This window comes from Centruroides sculpturatus, unplaced genomic scaffold (genome assembly GCF_000671375.1).
Source record: "Centruroides sculpturatus isolate CEXI.00-Female unplaced genomic scaffold, Cexi_2.0 scaffold190, whole genome shotgun sequence".
NCBI classification, from domain to species: Eukaryota; Metazoa; Arthropoda; class Arachnida; order Scorpiones; family Buthidae; genus Centruroides; species Centruroides sculpturatus.
The window spans coordinates 480,726-499,484 of record NW_019384543.1 but is presented as its reverse complement, the minus strand read 5'-3'; the positions used below and the strand labels follow the sequence as shown (position 1 = coordinate 499,484).

The 18,759-nt window shown below is 28.8% G+C and overlaps 1 protein-coding gene across 1 annotated transcript in view; it reads right to left on the bottom strand.

Annotated features, from left to right (window-relative positions):
• LOC111623429 (transmembrane protein 161B-like) overlaps nt 1-16,358 on the bottom strand; it is a 32,679-nt gene extending 16,321 nt beyond the window's left edge. Inside the window, exons 1-4 of the mRNA XM_023366003.1 lie at nt 16,224-16,358; nt 9,248-9,348; nt 7,264-7,362; nt 835-1,089 (exon numbers count right to left, since the gene is read on the bottom strand). Coding sequence (XP_023221771.1) covers nt 835-1,089; nt 7,264-7,362; nt 9,248-9,348; nt 16,224-16,226 — 458 coding nt within the window. The 5' untranslated portion in view covers nt 16,227-16,358. The remainder of the gene's footprint in view (nt 1-834; nt 1,090-7,263; nt 7,363-9,247; nt 9,349-16,223) is intronic.
• Nucleotides 16,359-18,759: the final 2,401 nt, after the last annotated feature.

The window sequence follows — 18,759 nt, the reverse complement described above, 5'->3', positions numbered from 1 at the left end:
TAGGATGAAATTCGATTTTTTTTTACCGATTTTATTTTACCGATCTATGTATTCCCCCTTTTCCAAATTTTAATATCGACTCAAAATAATTTAAAAAGACAAATTACAATAAAACGGTTTATTATCCAACTATCAGAAATTTCACAACATTTCAAGGAAGAGAGGAAGGAGCAATTAAATAATTAAAATTATAAAGAATTAAAAAATATATATATATATAAATGGGGAATATCGCACTTCTGACAATCGCTGCAACTGTGTGGGCTAAATTTGGAAAATCTGTGCTTCTCGCATGGACAACTGTATGTGGCCAGCTCATGCGTCAGAAAACCTTCTGATATATTTGTATACGCACCAAATGAAAAAACAAAAAATATTGTGTATCCACAAGCACTCCAATAAATAAATAGAATTGAAACAACACTTTGAAATGTTTTCCCGATGAAAATGAATAATAATAATCATAATAAGTTTCAATAAAAATGATAAAATGTAAATTGAATTTTATCATAATGAGTTTGCTTGAATTTCCTTTCTTCTGAGATCGCAGCAATGCACGATGGGTAAGCTAGTTTGTTTTATAAGGAAATGTCTTCTGAGTGATCTAGATATCATCATACCAAATTTAGTTTTATTTGACATTCTGACTGCAAAATACCTTTCTAGACAGTGTTAAACAGTGTTGAATAAAGGTACTTTAATTAAAACCATCTACCTTATTATTGTGTGTGTGTGTGTGTGTGTACACAATAATATTATTATTATAGTATTTTTTTTAAAACTTATTCATATATTATAAAAATAAAATAAAAATTTAAAGTATAAAAAGGATACAAAGTAAATCCAACAACTAAAATACACCAGAGAATACTTAAATTTACTTCTTCTTTTGGTGGAAGAATAAAATAATAAAATTCTGTGATAATATAAACAATAACAGCACATAATGCAAAATCAACCAGCCACTGATATTCAGAATAATATCTTAATTGAATCATGTCAACAGGTTTTATAACAACAGAATCTAGTTGCAAATCTAATTTCTTTGGCACAAGAAATTCTGAATCTTTTTCAGATCCTTCAAACTGTCTTAAAAGAAAAATAAAACAAGCATTGTTAGATTCATTAAAGAAATTTTTTAAAATATTCACTTAATTCAAATTTGAATTTTTTGAATATACAATAATTTCATTGTAGAAATAAAATTAGTTATAAATATGTCAATGATTACGAAAGTGGCTAAATCATTTTTTATTTGGAGATACATTTTTAATTTTTACAAATTCAAAAGTCAAGATATATTTTTTTATCTTAAAAATCAAATATTTTGTAAGGAAGGCACTTAAAGGGACTACCTGACAATGACCTGTCTTTTAATTAAAGACAAGAATACTCGCTTTTCCCACAAACATCAGGATGATGTGAGAGTTTTAGGATCATATGGGGATAGTGGTGCAGGAGACAGAGACTCACATAGATACCAGGGTGTCAAAGTACTCGTGGTTTAATAAAGTACAAAAATTTTGCTTACACCAAGATATAGTGAAGACCCATTGAGGTTGACACACACAAAGCATAGGGAAAGTTCATCCCTGGGTTTTCTGGAATAGATCTTGTATTGACCAACAACTCCAGCGATCTTGATGCAAACCTTGCCTGTGATCTGGATGTGAACCTTTGATGGTCTCAATGTCAACAACCCTGTGTTCTTTAAATTTCAGGCTTTTATATAATTTTTCACCTAAAATCTCAATTTCTGGTTGGTCTGAATTGGTATTCTCTCATATCTTCATTGGTCCTCAGCTTGTTGCTAAGGATGCAATTCAGGTCACTGGGGTTTTCAAACACCCCCATATGGACTGCACTCTCCAGGGTAGGTCACATTCCTTCACAAGCAATTGTCCCATAAATTACCGACAATGTGTTTTCTCCTGTCTTGAGAGAAGATGCAGCTGGGTTCGTATAGTTCCAGCTACAACCTCTCTCCAAGGAAGCATTTGCTTTTTCCACTTTGAACTGACTGTAAGATGACCACAAAAACTCCATTGGCTGTCACTCCTTTACTCTCCCTCACAATCTACAACTGGGAATGTGTCAATTAAATCTCGGAAATGTGACAATTAACCCCTTCTGAGCCGCGCTCGAGTGTGACTCGAGCAAGTTTTATAGCCTTACGTCGTTAAGGCCACTTTTGAAAAAATTATTTTTTTTGAATTTTTGGAATGTTTTTTAGGTCCCCAAATTTTTTCAGAATTTTTTGCGCACGCGAAAAAATTTTATCGCGATTTTAATGAGCCTTTGATAAGGCTCGATGAAGGCTTAATGTTTTTTTAATGGGAGTTTTTTATCAAAATTAATTTATCATTCTAAAGTTGTAGCGCACCGATTTTCCTTCGGTAAAGTTATTTAAAGCTGCTTTCTGATGTCAAAAACGACTTCCGATAGTTTTTTAATTTTTTTAATTAATAGATTTTATTATATAGAAGTTTAATTAATTAGGGGGGGTCGGAAATCTCAATAAAAATTATAATTTTTTAAAAATATTTAAAAATATACCGCCAGATTGAAGTCACCCTACTTCAAACCCTTGTCCTCCTGCGATGTCTATGAGAATGTCCCGGGAAATCCGACTCCAGCTGTGTTCAAGGTCATCCAGCTGTGTAAACAATAACTCATCGGTGTTAAATTTCGCAGAAACGACAGACAAAAAAACTTAGACTTTGAAGCTTTTTCTTCAAAATTAACGCATTTCTTTCGTTTTTTTTTCAGTTTTAAGTATTTTTTTATGCTTAATTAAAAATTCTAAAAAAATGGGCGGGTCAAAGGGGGTTAAATTGCTTTGACCCCCAGTTCTGTTTACAAGAATATGTCACTTATTTATTGATGTTAGTTCAGCGGTTTGTCTCCCATTGAAGGGTGAGGTCCCAACCTCACAATATTTATTCTTGCAAAATAGTTTTTTTTATGTAATTGTAAAACTTTAAAGTTTTTTGAAATAAATTTAATATTTTCTCCTTTTTGACTTAGGCCACTTTCATAATCAATGGCACAAATATAGTAATTAAGTAATGAAAATAGTATAACCTGTATTTTTCATTATTCTATTTTTTAATAATTTTGAATATTTTATATTTAGAAATAGCATTGTTTTTAATATTTTACATTTAATAATAAATATTAAAACAGCTACTGTACAATTATTATAAGTTAAAATACTACAATAAACATTAACCTTAATTTTTAGCATTTATAACTTATGTTTCTATTAGATATGTACAGTACAAAACGTCCCAAAAGTAAGGTATAGTAAAATCTTTTATAACAACTTAACAACAAGTTGCATTAAAAAATTAAATTAGCCATTTGAAAGGATACAGTCTAAATTATTTTTCTATATAGTTGCCATTCTTTTCTAAACATTTTTCCCAGCGAGAGACAAGAACAAAAAAAATTCCCTTCTGAAAAAATTCTCCACTGGGTGAATTAAAAAAGTCCATGACTGCACCATTATCTGAGAAGTATAAGCCATCAAGATGTTTCTTAAGAGGTCCAAATATTTAAAAATCAGATGATGCTAAGTCTACAGTATGTGTAAGATGCAAGGCTGTGGAGTCGCATAAAAATCTACCGACTCCAACTCCGACTTTTCCTTACCATCCGACTCCGGCTAAAACATCAAAACTCCACGACTCCGACTCCTCCTCCTACTCCACAGCCCTGGTAAGATAGTACATTTGCTGTATGATAATGCAACTCTCCATACTGTGGATCATACTTCAGACTGTAAAAAAAGTATGGATGGGAATTAATAGACCATTCTGCACATACTGTAGACTTCACACCCTCTGATTTTTGCCTTTTTGGACCTCTTAAGAAACATCTTGGTGGCTTAAGTGCAATTTACACAGGACACAAAGAGAATGAAATTTAAGTGAAGAAAGCTAACAAAGAAGCATGAGCATATGTAACTCCACAAAGTGAGTTTAAAATTTTCATGTCAGCTAATAGGAGTACACAACAGCTAGGTGCATTGGCAAAAAGCAAGCCAACACACCTACTGTTGCGTACTCTTGACTAGAGTTCTCAACTCACAGCAGGAGAAAAATTCAGTATTGAAAATAATACTAGTATACAGGGTGCATAGGAAAGTCCCTTTAACCGGAAAATTCTTGCAAACAGAGAGAGCTACAGCTATGCAAGTGAGGTAATGGTATAGTAAAGCAACTGCGCCTGACCCAATGCAAACGACAGCAGCGCCCCTAGTGGCAAAATATGGAAGATAGGTAGTGCAAATCGAAAACGAAAACAGATACAGCAAACTTTCCAATTAGAAAGTTTTAGAGCATCAATTACTTAGTACGAAACGACATGTCATTCACACGGATAAAATAAATTGTTACCTGTATACACAAAAGTGTCCAAAAGCGATGCACGCCATTTTGTGTAAATGTTTGAAAGGAATAGCCATAGGTATGAAGAAATATGCACAATTTATTGCATAAAATACGTACTTATGTCAATACAGTTTGATAACAATGGCGTGTATCGTGATCAATAGCGAACTTTTCAAACATACTCAACATTAATTAACTTGTTATCACTGTGTGACAGTTTGCCTTTCCATTGTTTTTTGTGTGATGTTATCAAACTGTATTGACGTAAGTATGTATTTTATGCAATAAATTGTGCGTATTTCTTCATACCTATGGCTATTCCTTTCAAACGTTTACACAAAATGGCATGCATTGCTTTCAAACATTTTTGGGTATACAGGTGACAATTTATCTTATCCGTGTGAACCACATGTCGTTTCGTACTAAGCAATTGATGCTCTAAAACTTTCTAATTGGAAAGTTTGCTGTATCTGTTTTCATTTTCGATTTGCACTGCCTAACTTCCAAATTTCGCCACTAGGGGCGCTGCTGTTGTTTGCATTGGGCCGGGCATAGTTGCTTTATTATACCGTTACCTCACTTGCACAGATGTAGTTCTCTCTGTTCGCAAGAATTTTCCGGTTAAAGGGACTTTCCTATGCATCCTGTATAATTTAATTTCAATCAGTTTACACAACATAGTAAACAAAAAGAATGTGATAACTGCAGTGCAAAACTACAACTTGCAACCATGTTTACCACCACTTGCAGTGTGAACAAAATTCACTTCACTCACATCATTTATTCTCTTCATTTTTGTGCCCTTTGTGTCCAGTGCAAATCGTATTTTACACTTCTCAAATGATGATGCAGTCATGGACATTTTCAAATCATTAATTGGAAAAGTTTTTCAGAATAGAATTATTGTCCTTGTCTCCCACAGAGAAATGTTTAGAAAAGAATAGAAACTATGTAAAAAAAATACCTTAGACCAGGGGTCAGCAACCTTTTGAGTCAGAAGAGCCAAAATTACAATTTACAAAATTTCAAAGTTTTTAAAGAGCCACAAATTTTTTCTTGCCAACAATAAATAGTACTCGCATAAATACAGTAGAGCATCGTTTATCCGAATCAATTGGGGACTGGGATGGCTCGGATAACTTATTTTTCGGATAACGAATCATGTACGAAAAAATATATTAATTTATCCCATGTTGAAATTTCTCTCCATTGCGTGTCACTTCGCGTTGAATTTTCGTCAATGTTAAGCCTAGCGAAGACTATTGTATTGTTAAAAATTATTTTTTTATTTTGTACAAACAAAATAAATTTATTGAAAAATATAAAAACAATAAAAAATTATACTTCAGATGTTAATTTAGTATCAAAAACGTAAAATATTTGAGTAGCCTGAGAAATAGCCGAAGATTGCAGCGCCACAGCACTAGCGAAAATTTAAATTTGCCGACTGGAATGCTTTCGGATAACGGAAGTTTCGGATAATCAGCTTTCGGATAAACGACGCTCTACTATAAAGTTTTTTGATTAAAAAAAAACTAATCTATTTATTCATATATAAGTAGTGTTTTTCACAACAAATTAGATAATAGAAACATCCGACGACGGCATCATTCGAGAGCTTCCAACGGACTGACAACAGTGACGACGCATGTCACGGGGGAGGGGTGCGGTGAAAAGTGAGTACAAGTGGCTGAGATATAGAATCAGTGCCTAATCCTCGTTGATCGATTCAGAACGTTTTTTAAATGTTTCGTTTTGATAAAATAAATAATATTTGCGTATGGAACTAAAGAGCCGCAGCTTCACATCCAAAGAGCCGCATGTGGCTCGCGAGCCACAGGTTGCCGACCCCTGCCTTAGACCAATGGTATTCAAGCATTTTAATTTTCCGCAACCCAAAATGGGGTCACGGAAAATTACCTTGGGTCACATAGATTGAATACCACTGCCTTAGACTATGTACTTTCAAATGGCTAATTTAATTTTTTAATGTAACTTGTTATTAAAATGTTATAAAAAATTATGCATTACTTTTGTGATATATTAACCATACAATATTTGAAAGTTTCATAAATAATTAGACAATATATTAAGAGATGTTAATACAAACTATCAAAATGTTTCAAATGTTTCTGCCATATAATTAACTTCTTTTCTCAATCAATATGAATTCATTTCACTAATATCCCAAAAATCTCCTTTTCATGTTCAATTTTCAGAAAAAGTATAAATTCAGAAAATCATGTTTTTGAATATACATATTCAAAGAGATGAAGAATACATCTGTTTATTTATTTATTAATAAATGTTTAATAATTGAGTTTAGCTATAGAAATACATCTATTTTGAATTATCCTTACTTTCATTAAAACACAAACATTGTAAATGAGTAAGTATTGGTTAAAATTATATTTACTTACAATTCAGATTTTCAAGAAACTTTATTTTTTAATATTAAAATTAGTCATTAGCAAAATCTTTATTGAATAAATATTTAGTCCTATTAATTTACTGTTAAGAAATAGTTTCATCTTAAATTTGTCTCTCTCTAAAAAGTTATTGCATTCAGAAGTTTTGGAAAAATATAGGTCTAGTTTTATATAGTGAAGTGACATTTTATATATTTTTAAATTTATCTCCTAAAAGTAAATATATCTTGATGATTTAATTAATCACTCAAATTAAATATAGCTTATCTGATAAAAAAAAATCAATTAAATTTATTAACTATTTAGTTATTAAATTAGAATATTAACTAAGAAACATACCTTATTAGTAATTACAAAAATTAATTAAGATAGAGAAACAAATATGCATATTTTTTTAATAAGAATTAATCATCATTCTAACAAGAATTTTAAAAACTTACCTATCTTTATTTTTTTTTCCTTTTCCTTTATTTGAAACAGGTTGAATTCCTGCTAACATTTTTAATTCTTCATCTGAAGGATGCAAATAGCGAACTAACCTATTAAAATACATTTGTAATTTTTTAATACAAAAATTTTTATTGAAATTAAATAAATTTACTAATAATAGCCAATAAAGACAATGAATGCAATATCCAAAAGGAAATACTGTAATAAGAATAGCTATAAACATCCACAACAAACCCAATATACAGCAACAAATCCCTCCAACTGCCGTATATCCTCGGGCTATAATTTGGCAATAATAATTATAACTTACTAATAAATTTGGCCCTAGGGGAATGTGTTAGGTGCCATCTTGTATTAAATTATAATTATTAAATTTAATTACTAAAAATTTAAGCTTTTAGTATTAAGATAGCATCTTATACAGGTAGCCCTTGATTTACGCCGGCTCAATTTACACCAATTCACAATAACGCTGCTGCACAATTTGCCGTTTCGCGGTGTAATTCCCTGATTTTCCCTAAGCTACACTGATTTTCATTTCAGTGATGATGTATTTACCAAGCCGTGACATTGTATATTTGGTAAAACAAAGATTTTTATTGAATATACAGTAATACCTCGACTTACGCGAACTCGGAGTTACACGATTTTCAAATCTTGTCGATTCATCTTTTGTTTGGCGCCACGCAACTCTTGATTATTCACTCCCCCATACTATTGTTCAGCTTACATGTTCAGACATGTCATGTGGAATCGACACATAGCTACAATTTATTTTGTGTTATTTATTTCTGTGTTTGTTATATCTACGGAGACTTGAGAGACTCTATGTGGCGTTTTCTTGTAACTGTGAACGAATCAAAAGACGAGATAAGATTAATGAGAAAATTTATTAGCTTACATACATCTGACTTGGATTTTACACAAATTGCAAAATTATACCTCGACTCACGCAAATTCGACTTATGCAGTTATCACTCGGTCCCATCTATCATGTAAGTTCGGGGTATTACTGTATTTATTTTTTATGTTTAATATTATTGGTTATGTATACATTTGCATTAAATTAATAATAAAATACTAAACGTTTAGGTACCCATGAGTCAAGATATTAAACTTAATAGTCCAATGAATGGCGTCCGAATCCATAGCACCAATGAATGTATCCTGTATCAGTTCATTCAGGAAAACACCTTACGACGCAGTAGCACTTTCAGTGATCACAAACTATCATTAGTGAGAAAAATCTACTTCTTGTTGACCAGACAATATCTACTTCTTGTCAGTCACACAATATCTATCTCTCCTTATCTACCTTCAATTTTCCTGCTCAATCTGACTTTATATATGTGCTATGGCGACCAGTGGTCGACCAATCAGTGTCTCCACTTGTCTGTAGCTCTATGTCGGATTAACGTATCCTTTCAACTATGGAAAGTTTGATGGATGAACTTTGTGAGTTAGACAATGATTGGGAGCGAATTGCAAATGTAAAAAGGAGCATCATATTTGACCATATTCCGAAATTCTCAATGAAAGAAAACAAAAATGTAAACAATTAAAGATGGATCCTTTTTTCCGAAAAATGTATGAGATCCGAAACTAAAACATTTTTTAATAAAAACATTTCACTTTATTTTATGATAAAATACGTTTTAAAAATTAAATTTATATGTATTTTGTATTATATTGTATTAATTAATAAACAAAATTATTTGCTTATTTTTCACTTATGTAGAACCTAACCCTATACCTCACTGTAAATATGGATTCATTTTATGCCAATTCGAATTGCGCTGGCTTTTGTAGGAACAGAACTGCAGCATAAACCGAGGGCTACCTGTATATATATATAAAAACAAGATGTACTTTTAAAAGTAAATTTTATATAAATAAAAATATTCATAATAAATTATAATCATCTTTTAAAATTACAAAAATATAATGTCATAATTTAATTAAACAACATATTACCTATTACACAACATCCAACGAGCAACAGAAAAATGAGAAGATAGCTTTTGTAGAACACTTGCCATAACCATTGTAACTACTAATTGTACTCCAAATAAAGCCTAAAACAAAAATATTTATAATATAAAAACAAATGAGCATTATTATATAAAATTAAATATGAAATACATATAAATAACAAGTATTTATTCTAACAAATAATAAATATATAATAATTTATTTTATCATCATATTCTTGTGAATGTGAAAAGGATGATAAGGAAGACTACAAGAATACATCTATTTGTATAAATCTTTAATATTTTGTATTTTTACAATTTTTTATAAAAATTCATTTGATCAGTGATACCAAATTAATATTAGATTACTTTATCATCATTAAATCTAATATACTTTTGTATTGGTAGTGCTCAACTTTCAGACAGTCTTGTTATTTTGTGCCTTTTTGTATTCCTAAATCACTAAATTCATATTATAAATTAAACTTTTACAATATTACAAATTTTAAAACTTTCATACCCTAATTAAAAGATTTCATAATGTTTTCTTTTTAGCTCTCTGAGAATGAAATTGTTTATATAATATTTGTTATAAATATGTATTTATTCTAAAGATTGAAATTTGCTTTAAATATTGCTTACAATTAAAAATCTTTAATTTCTAGTATCATAATGATTGTTGCACAGTGATTATGTCCTATTCATAATTGCTATATTGTTTCAAATAAGAAAAATTTTTCTATCAAATAAAATTACAATCAGAAGGAATGCAATATCCAAAAGAAAATACTGCAATAAGAATGTTGAAATTTTGTGCTATTGTATTTCATTTTGTAAAAATAGCAAAAAGTATGTGAAAAGATTTGTAATTTTGAAATAAAAAAAAAAAATGGTTTAATACAATTTCATGCAAACAAATTATTTTATTTTGAACAACAAATATTACAAATAATGACATTTTGTTTAATTTTAAAAATCAACATTCTATTAAAATTTAAAAAATTAATATCGAAATTTTTCCTCGTCTATTTAAAAATGTTTAAGTATATTACTTTAAAATTTATGTTGATAGATATAACAAAATGCAATAATTATATCTTTTCTACTTTCTAATGCAAAATGTCTACAATGAAACTTCATTTATAGTATTTTCTCATCACATAGTTTGTACTTAAATATTTTTAATTAATATATTTTAGTTTTTCCAATTTATTATTGTTAAAAAAGCATAAAATTTTAATTATTATAGTAATTCAAAAAATTTTATCATCATGCATTTAAAAACAGAAAAATCAGCTGAAGAACTATTCAAATTAATTTATAGGTAAATTATTATTAATACATTTCTAACAGCAATTATAAATAAAATTCCTCCAATTTTAATATTTCAACGTTTTTTACTTTTAAAATAAGACAACCTTAAAAATTATAATGAAATAAAAGATAAGTAATAAGAAAGTACAAATTATATTATTAAAAATAACTTTAAAAATATATTTTCTTGTATCCTATCATATATCTCCAATTAATCCTTATCTTCAATTAATGTTAAAATTTATGAATAAAGAAGAATTTTGATGGGCTTTTCTCACCTAAAACTATTTATAGGTGCTACTAAGTAATTGGGCTGCAATTTGGAAAAATTGTAGACCTATAAAATTCCCACTGTCACCCATCTGTCCATCTTTCCTTAATCCCTAGAATGGAATTAAATAGATAAAATCCAAGACCAGATATGGAAACCTTAGGAGCACAGGTCCCAATTGACTGTACATCAACTTACGGTTTGCACCAGAAGTCATGTTATTTCAATTCAAAAATTTCCCCTGAAAGCAGTTAATAGATTGGCACGACTGTATTTTAAAGAAAAAATATTATGTACAGGGACAAGATACTATTAATTTGTGATGGAGAAAATATATTTTAAATTAAATAAATTAAAAACATAATTAAAAATTGAAGCTTGGCATTGTGACAATCTCTCAATAAATAATCACTTGTTCTTTGTACAGCTCATTTCACACATCTTGACCAAGTTGTAAAAATTCAGAGTAGCAAGAACAAGTTCATTTACTTAGTGAATGGAACAGATTATGTCAAATATATAACAAAGTCACTGTGTGTTACTAAAAAAATATTCTTGAACTTTATAAAACTTATGGAGCTCCAACTAAGTAATGTGCACTGTTTGGCAAAGATATATGAAACAATCTATACTTCAATAATTCTTTAAACAACGAAACAAATTTAAACAACATATAAATGCAATTTGTATTCGGCAATAAATATTTCTTCTACAATGTATCCTACATAGAATTCTTAATATATAAACATGTAAATTTAAAGATTCATTCAAAATTGATGAAGGAAAAATACTAAAAATAATTGGTATTAGATTTTCACTATTTTTTAGAAGATCTGATTCCATATGTAAACACTAACTGAAAAGACAAATTTAATAACTATTAAAATAAGTTTAATCTTGCTTTTGAAGTCAAAATATTTATTAAATATTTTGAATTACATGGAAATTAGCTTCAGCAAATAAAACTTCAATAAAACAATAAATTGTTATAAACATTTTTCAAAATTTGCAGTAATAAATAATTCATTTTATAAAAACACATCAAACCATATTTTAATTATTAAAAATTATTAAATATATCTCTCTAATTTGTACATATATTCTACTAAATTTTACTATTAAACTTCTATTCTCATGTTTGTATTTGCTTCCACATGGTTAATAAAAGAATTAACCATAACCAGACTTCTAATGAAGGTCTATTTTCATAAGTATAGTAAAACCTCACTTTGTGACCACCTCAGTTATATGGCCACCCTCAAAATTTTCCTATAAAACTGCATAAGTTTTAATATACTGTAAATTAAACTCCATATTAGTGGCTATTTCAAATGCACTTAATTAGCTATGACAGGAGCGTCTTAAAGTGACTTGTTATATGACCAACAGAACAGGAAATCCCCAAATTCTTAAACATAGCATATTGCTTAAAGTATTTTAATTAAATAGAATTGAGTTTTGTTGTTATTGTTCTGAAATAATTTACTGAGATCCCTGACAGATAGATGATGTTCAATGAAATAAATCTATATTTACACTTGACAAACTAAATTTATTAATAGAATTTAGTAAAAAGACAGTCATATTTGTTCAATAATTTCATACAAAATCTGATTATATTTTATAAAATATAATATTTAAATAAAACCTTTAGTATCATTTCATAAACATATTGATTTTGTCTATAGGTTCTAAACAATTCCATTTAGTACTATATTATATAGTAGTTGAATGAACTTTATTGCAGTTTGCATTCACTATACAGGTACCGTGTATTTTCATAATCTATTATTCAGTGCTAATACATTATCCATATAAGTGTGAATTACTGTATATTGTAAAGGTTTTGCAGTATTATGTAAATTTATTATTATTTGTTTAATTTCATAATCTGTATTAAACTTTTAGAAGGATTCAATACTTTCCTCTCATTANTATAAAAACACATCAAACCATATTTTAATTATTAAAAATTATTAAATATATCTCTCTAATTTGTACATATATTCTACTAAATTTTACTATTAAACTTCTATTCTCATGTTTGTATTTGCTTCCACATGGTTAATAAAAGAATTAACCATAACCAGACTTCTAATGAAGGTCTATTTTCATAAGTATAGTAAAACCTCACTTTGTGACCACCTCAGTTATATGGCCACCCTCAAAATTTTCCTATAAAACTGCATAAGTTTTAATATACTGTAAATTAAACTCCATATTAGTGGCTATTTCAAATGCACTTAATTAGCTATGACAGGAGCGTCTTAAAGTGACTTGTTATATGACCAACAGAACAGGAAATCCCCAAATTCTTAAACATAGCATATTGCTTAAAGTATTTTAATTAAATAGAATTGAGTTTTGTTGTTATTGTTCTGAAATAATTTACTGAGATCCCTGACAGATAGATGATGTTCAATGAAATAAATCTATATTTACACTTGACAAACTAAATTTATTAATAGAATTTAGTAAAAAGACAGTCATATTTGTTCAATAATTTCATACAAAATCTGATTATATTTTGTAAAATATAATATTTAAATAAAACCTTTAGTATCATTTCATAAACATATTGATTTTGTCTATAGGTTCTAAACAATTCCATTTAGTACTATATTATATAGTAGTTGAATGAACTTTATTGCAGTTTGCATTCACTATACAGGTACCGTGTATTTTCATAATCTATTATTCAGTGCTAATACATTATCCATATAAGTGTGAATTACTGTATATTGTAAAGGTTTTGCAGTATTATGTAAATTTATTATTATTTGTTTAATTTCATAATCTGTATTAAACTTTTAGAAGGATTCAATACTTTCCTCTCATTATAGCTGTCTATGTCAATTTTGTACTAATTTCACCTAGGTGACCACCTCACTTATCTTTAGAGAAATTGTATACCCTGAAGATGCCATGCAAGTGAGGTTTTACTGTATTAACTTAATGAATTTGAGAAATAAATTTAATAAAAGTAAAGACAAAATTATAGTGTGTTTTCTAAAAAAAAAAAAAACTTAAAATATGCATAGCTTCACAATCTTAAAAAAATAATTAAAAAATAAAATAAACTGGCATTCAAATAAGAAGTATAAAATTACTCTTTGGTTTCCCAATAAAAACATTTAAAATATTTGAATCACTATGATTCTTAAACAAATTGAGTGCCTGGGTTTAAGAAAGTTTTTAACAATTCTAAAATTTATTCACAATTCATAAGTCAGTGCAAAATGAATAGACATTTTTCAATACTCTACATAAAACAAAAACAAAAACAAATATTCAGAAATTTAGTGATTTTTTTCAGACTGCAGATATGCATTTTATATATTAAATTAAGTTGCATTATATTGTTATCTAGTCTATAAATATAATTTCTAGACTAGATAACAATATAATGCAATTTAATATATAAAATGCATATACAGAAAAAAAGATACAAATTTTTATATTTGTACAAAAATAAAGTTTTAAAATAATTTAATACATATAACATATACTTATTCAGTAAAGATTTTACAGATATGAATTCTATTATATTTTATAACTATAAACATCCAATCAACAGCCAAATTAATCAGGCAGAAATAATCTATAAATATTAATTAGAAATTACACGATTAGAACAACTAGAGGTAAATGTTAGGTGCCATCTCTTAACAATAGTAGTAACTATAATTTAAATTTTAATTTAGAATAATCTGGAAGGAAAGAATTGGCACGGAGCAGGAGTCAAACCCACAACTTCCACTTACAATGAGGTGCACCAACCAGTTACACCAGCGAACCTCTGAGCAATTCCTCCCTTCCAGACACATTTAAACTTTAGATATAATCATCCAATGGTTACCTACAGTACCACCCGGGGATATATTTAGTGCCCACCGGCCTACTCCAACACAGTGCTCAGACACCCAGCATGATATATATATATATAAATATCCACAAGAACCCGATACATTAATAAACATCCAACCAACAACCAAATTAATCAGGCAGAAATAATGCTACAAATATTAATTAGAAATTACATGATTGGGTTTTTGCAGATGTTTATTTTTATAATTATATCTTATGTTCTAATATTGATTTCTATTAATACTTAATTTTGTATAATTATTAGAGTCACAGTAAAAGAAACTTTAACATAATCCATTATTTAAATCAAATAATTTGCATATACAGTGGTACCTCAGGATACAAAATTAATCCGTTCCGAAACTGAGATCATATCATAAAAATGTCGTAAGGTGGATCATCTTTTCCCATACGATTACATGTAAAACCAAATAATTCGTTTCAACGCGAAAAACATACTCAAATTAAAGCCAAGTAATACATTAAAAAAATAACTGTAGTAAGAAAAACAAATGAAAAATGCGAACTAATGTAACGTCATATGGTGAGTTTTTGTTCGTATCGTGGAGCAAAAATATGTTCGAATTTCATGTTGTATCCTGAAAATTTCGTATGCTAGGGCGTTCGTAACCTGAGGTACCACTGTACTGACATATAATATCGAATAATATAGTTTGTTATAAATATTTGTTGACTAACTAATTTATAAAACATTAAATAGACAATAAACAAAGTTTTAAACTCAATGTTAGAATTATTAACTGTTGCACCACCAGCCTAATTCAGTTCCCAAATTTTATTTGCTCAATAAATAGTAATGCCTTTCTCTTTGTTACTCTAGCAAGTACTAATCTACAGTAATAGTTTTGTCTTTAAGAAAATAATATATTGGAATGTGACCTGATGGTAATATTTCAGATATAATAAAGTAAAATTAAATTAAAACTATACTCAAAAGGAGAACAGGAGGACAATACAATCCAAAGGAGAATTCTCTTCCCAAATAGAGGATGGTTGCCAACCTTAATACATGTGTGTGTGTGTGTATATATATATATACTGTGTCACATACATCCATATAGATTGTGTGTGATACAGTATATAGTGTATGTGATAGATTTTGTATATGTTAAAAACATTAAAAATTCTGTTAATGGCAATTATAAACTGTGGAAGTTCATATCAATAAATTTGATCATACAATAAAACAATTAATTTTTGATAATAAGTAATAAAATATTGTACAAAATACTAACTATTTATAAACTAATAAACTGCATTAAAAGCAATTATAGTTTATGAAATATTCTATTTTAATCTAAAAAAAACTTTTGCTCATTTAACAATTGAAGTAATTTATGAGATATTTCTGTGGAATTTTCACGTTACAATTTTACATTTAACTAAAGTTCTATAATTGTACTAATTTTTTTTTAAATCACAAACTAATTAGCCTTTCAATTATCATATTTAGAATAACTATAATAATATAAATATATTTGCAAAAAATAAAGACGATTAATACCATTTTAAGTGTTTCTTTATCAGGTTATTAATTTAAAAACACGAGAATATTCTCGACTACACAAGTTAATTTTTTCCTATCAGGATGACGCCATATTGCAGATAGCACATGTCCCACATATCTTTAAACTTTTTTTATTTGGCTTTCTCCCTCATTTTATTTTCGTATAATTACAAAATTGTTAAAATAAATCTGAAATTATTTTAAATTTTTATAATTTCTGATAAAAATAAATGATAAATTTTTAAAAAAATTGTAAAAATTATTTCTTAAAAAATCAAATTAATTAAACATTTTTCGATAAAAGATTAATTTTTAAGACAAAAATTAGAGAAATAATTTATAAAAATATTTTTTCTTTTAATATTCTGCTTGTACTTTTATTTTTAACGTCTTCGTTTGATTATTTGGTCACATTGATAATTCAATCATATTGATCGATCGAATTTTTTCATCTGTAACCACCAAAGAATAAAGTGACCAGATGTCCCAAATTAAGCGAGTCAATCCCAATTTTTAATATGCTGTCCTGATTTTTAAACTGAAAAATATCCCACTCTTGGACTGTTTCATAATTATATTCAAAAATAATCTTCTAAAACTCTTTTCGTCTTGTGCGCACTTTGAGGGCCCCTTTCGGCAAGCCCATTATGGATTCAACAGGCTCACAATAGGTCCGCCAAATAGTGATGGAGAGGCCTGACACCCCGAAAAATTCTCGGGGTTTTTCTATCCGTCTAGATTTTATTTCGGATCCCTCAGAGCGGTAGGCTACCGCCATATTCTTAATAAAATCTCATAACAGCCGGGAAAGTTACACAACTCATTTCTGTGTTTTTTGAGTCTTCCTGTTCCCAAAATTTTTGTGTATACCGTCTCTTTGCTTCAATAAACTCATTCTCAGCAACCTTTAATTGGACATAGATATTTCAGGTGTATGTAAATGCATTGTAATCATGGGGTGGACCTATACAATCTCGAAAAACGTATTCAAAAATATATAATTAAATCAGTACTATCATATGTAAGCGATGGGCACGTTGCTTCATAAAGTAGTTTTAATACAGCTGGATGAACTAGCCAATGATATGGCATGTTTCATTAATGTCATTTTTCCTTCTTTTTTGAGATTCTTCTAAACTTTCTCCAGTATGCTGTCTTTTAGCAGATTTCCTACTCTTCAGAAGTATTTGTTTTTTAGAAACACTTCAAAAACTGAGGGAATTACATTTGGCAATTTTTTTTTGTGCTAATATAGTAATCCTCTTTAAAATGTTTACTGAAAATTGCAGTTCTATGATTTGGGGTCCTACACTCTTGCTTTGTCTAGAAGTCATTACAATCCATTTTCTTTTACGTTTATTAATTATACACTATTCAAAAGTGTAATTACAACACCGCAAAGGAATACATATAGCCATATGTACATTGCAGGACCAGTAGAAGTAAGAGACATATGCAAATGCTTAAAAGAACAAACAAAGCTATGCAACACATATCTGTTTATTCAGTAACGAAAGTGGTCCCCATGGGCAGCTATGCAGGCTGCTATATGGAAAGGGATACTATCAATGAGGTGATTAATGGTTGTCTGGGGTATCCCTTGCCAAGCTGCATCCACTGTAGTGCATATGTTGTCTATGATCAAGGTCTTAGATTATAAGGTTGCCTCATAGAGAAGAAACGCTTCTTATTGGTTGCTTATTTGACGTCACTCATAGTCGAAAACGAAACATCTTACTATGAACTTATGGTAAAAACATTACCGATCAGAGGCTCGTAGCTTTAATTACACGCTAATATTTTATTAATTACGATTCTTACTTAATTAAATAAAAATAAAAATTGATTATAAATAAGAAAACTCCGGAATATTGAGCAAATCTTCGTAATTTTTACATGTAAAGTTGAAATTAAAATGCGTTTTTCTACTTTATAAATGAAATCTATTTTATCTATTTTATGATTTTATAACAACAATAGTTTCTTAAAAAGATTAATTTTGGTAAATTCTACGTATGTGATTTATATATAAGTAAATTAATTTAATTTCTATCGTCAAACTACTTTTTTTTTAACTAAAAATAATATTGGTCTATTTTTTAATTTTTAATACTCATGTACCGAAAACGATATTATTGATACAGTAGAGTTTCGAAAACTCGGCACTCAATAACCCGGCACTCCGGATAACTCGGCCACACCCTGGCAGGGCAAAAAAATCCTTAGTTAATTAATTTTCATTATAGACAGCTTTATGTCTCATAAAGTATTTTTCTGAGGTCTGTCTTATCAGGTAAATTACTGTACACAGTGTATTTATTAATTTTCATTTTCATGTAGTAAAGGCTCTATGCCTTCATAAAGGACGTACTTTTCCTTTGTTTAAGGGTATTTGGGCAGTTTATTCTCTGTTGTATTCTCAAGTAAACAATACATACAAGTACAGTACAGTATTTTCTGAGGAAACACTCGTACTTATTTTTTTTAACCCCATTCCCGATAACCCGGCATTTTCACAAACTCGGCCACCCTT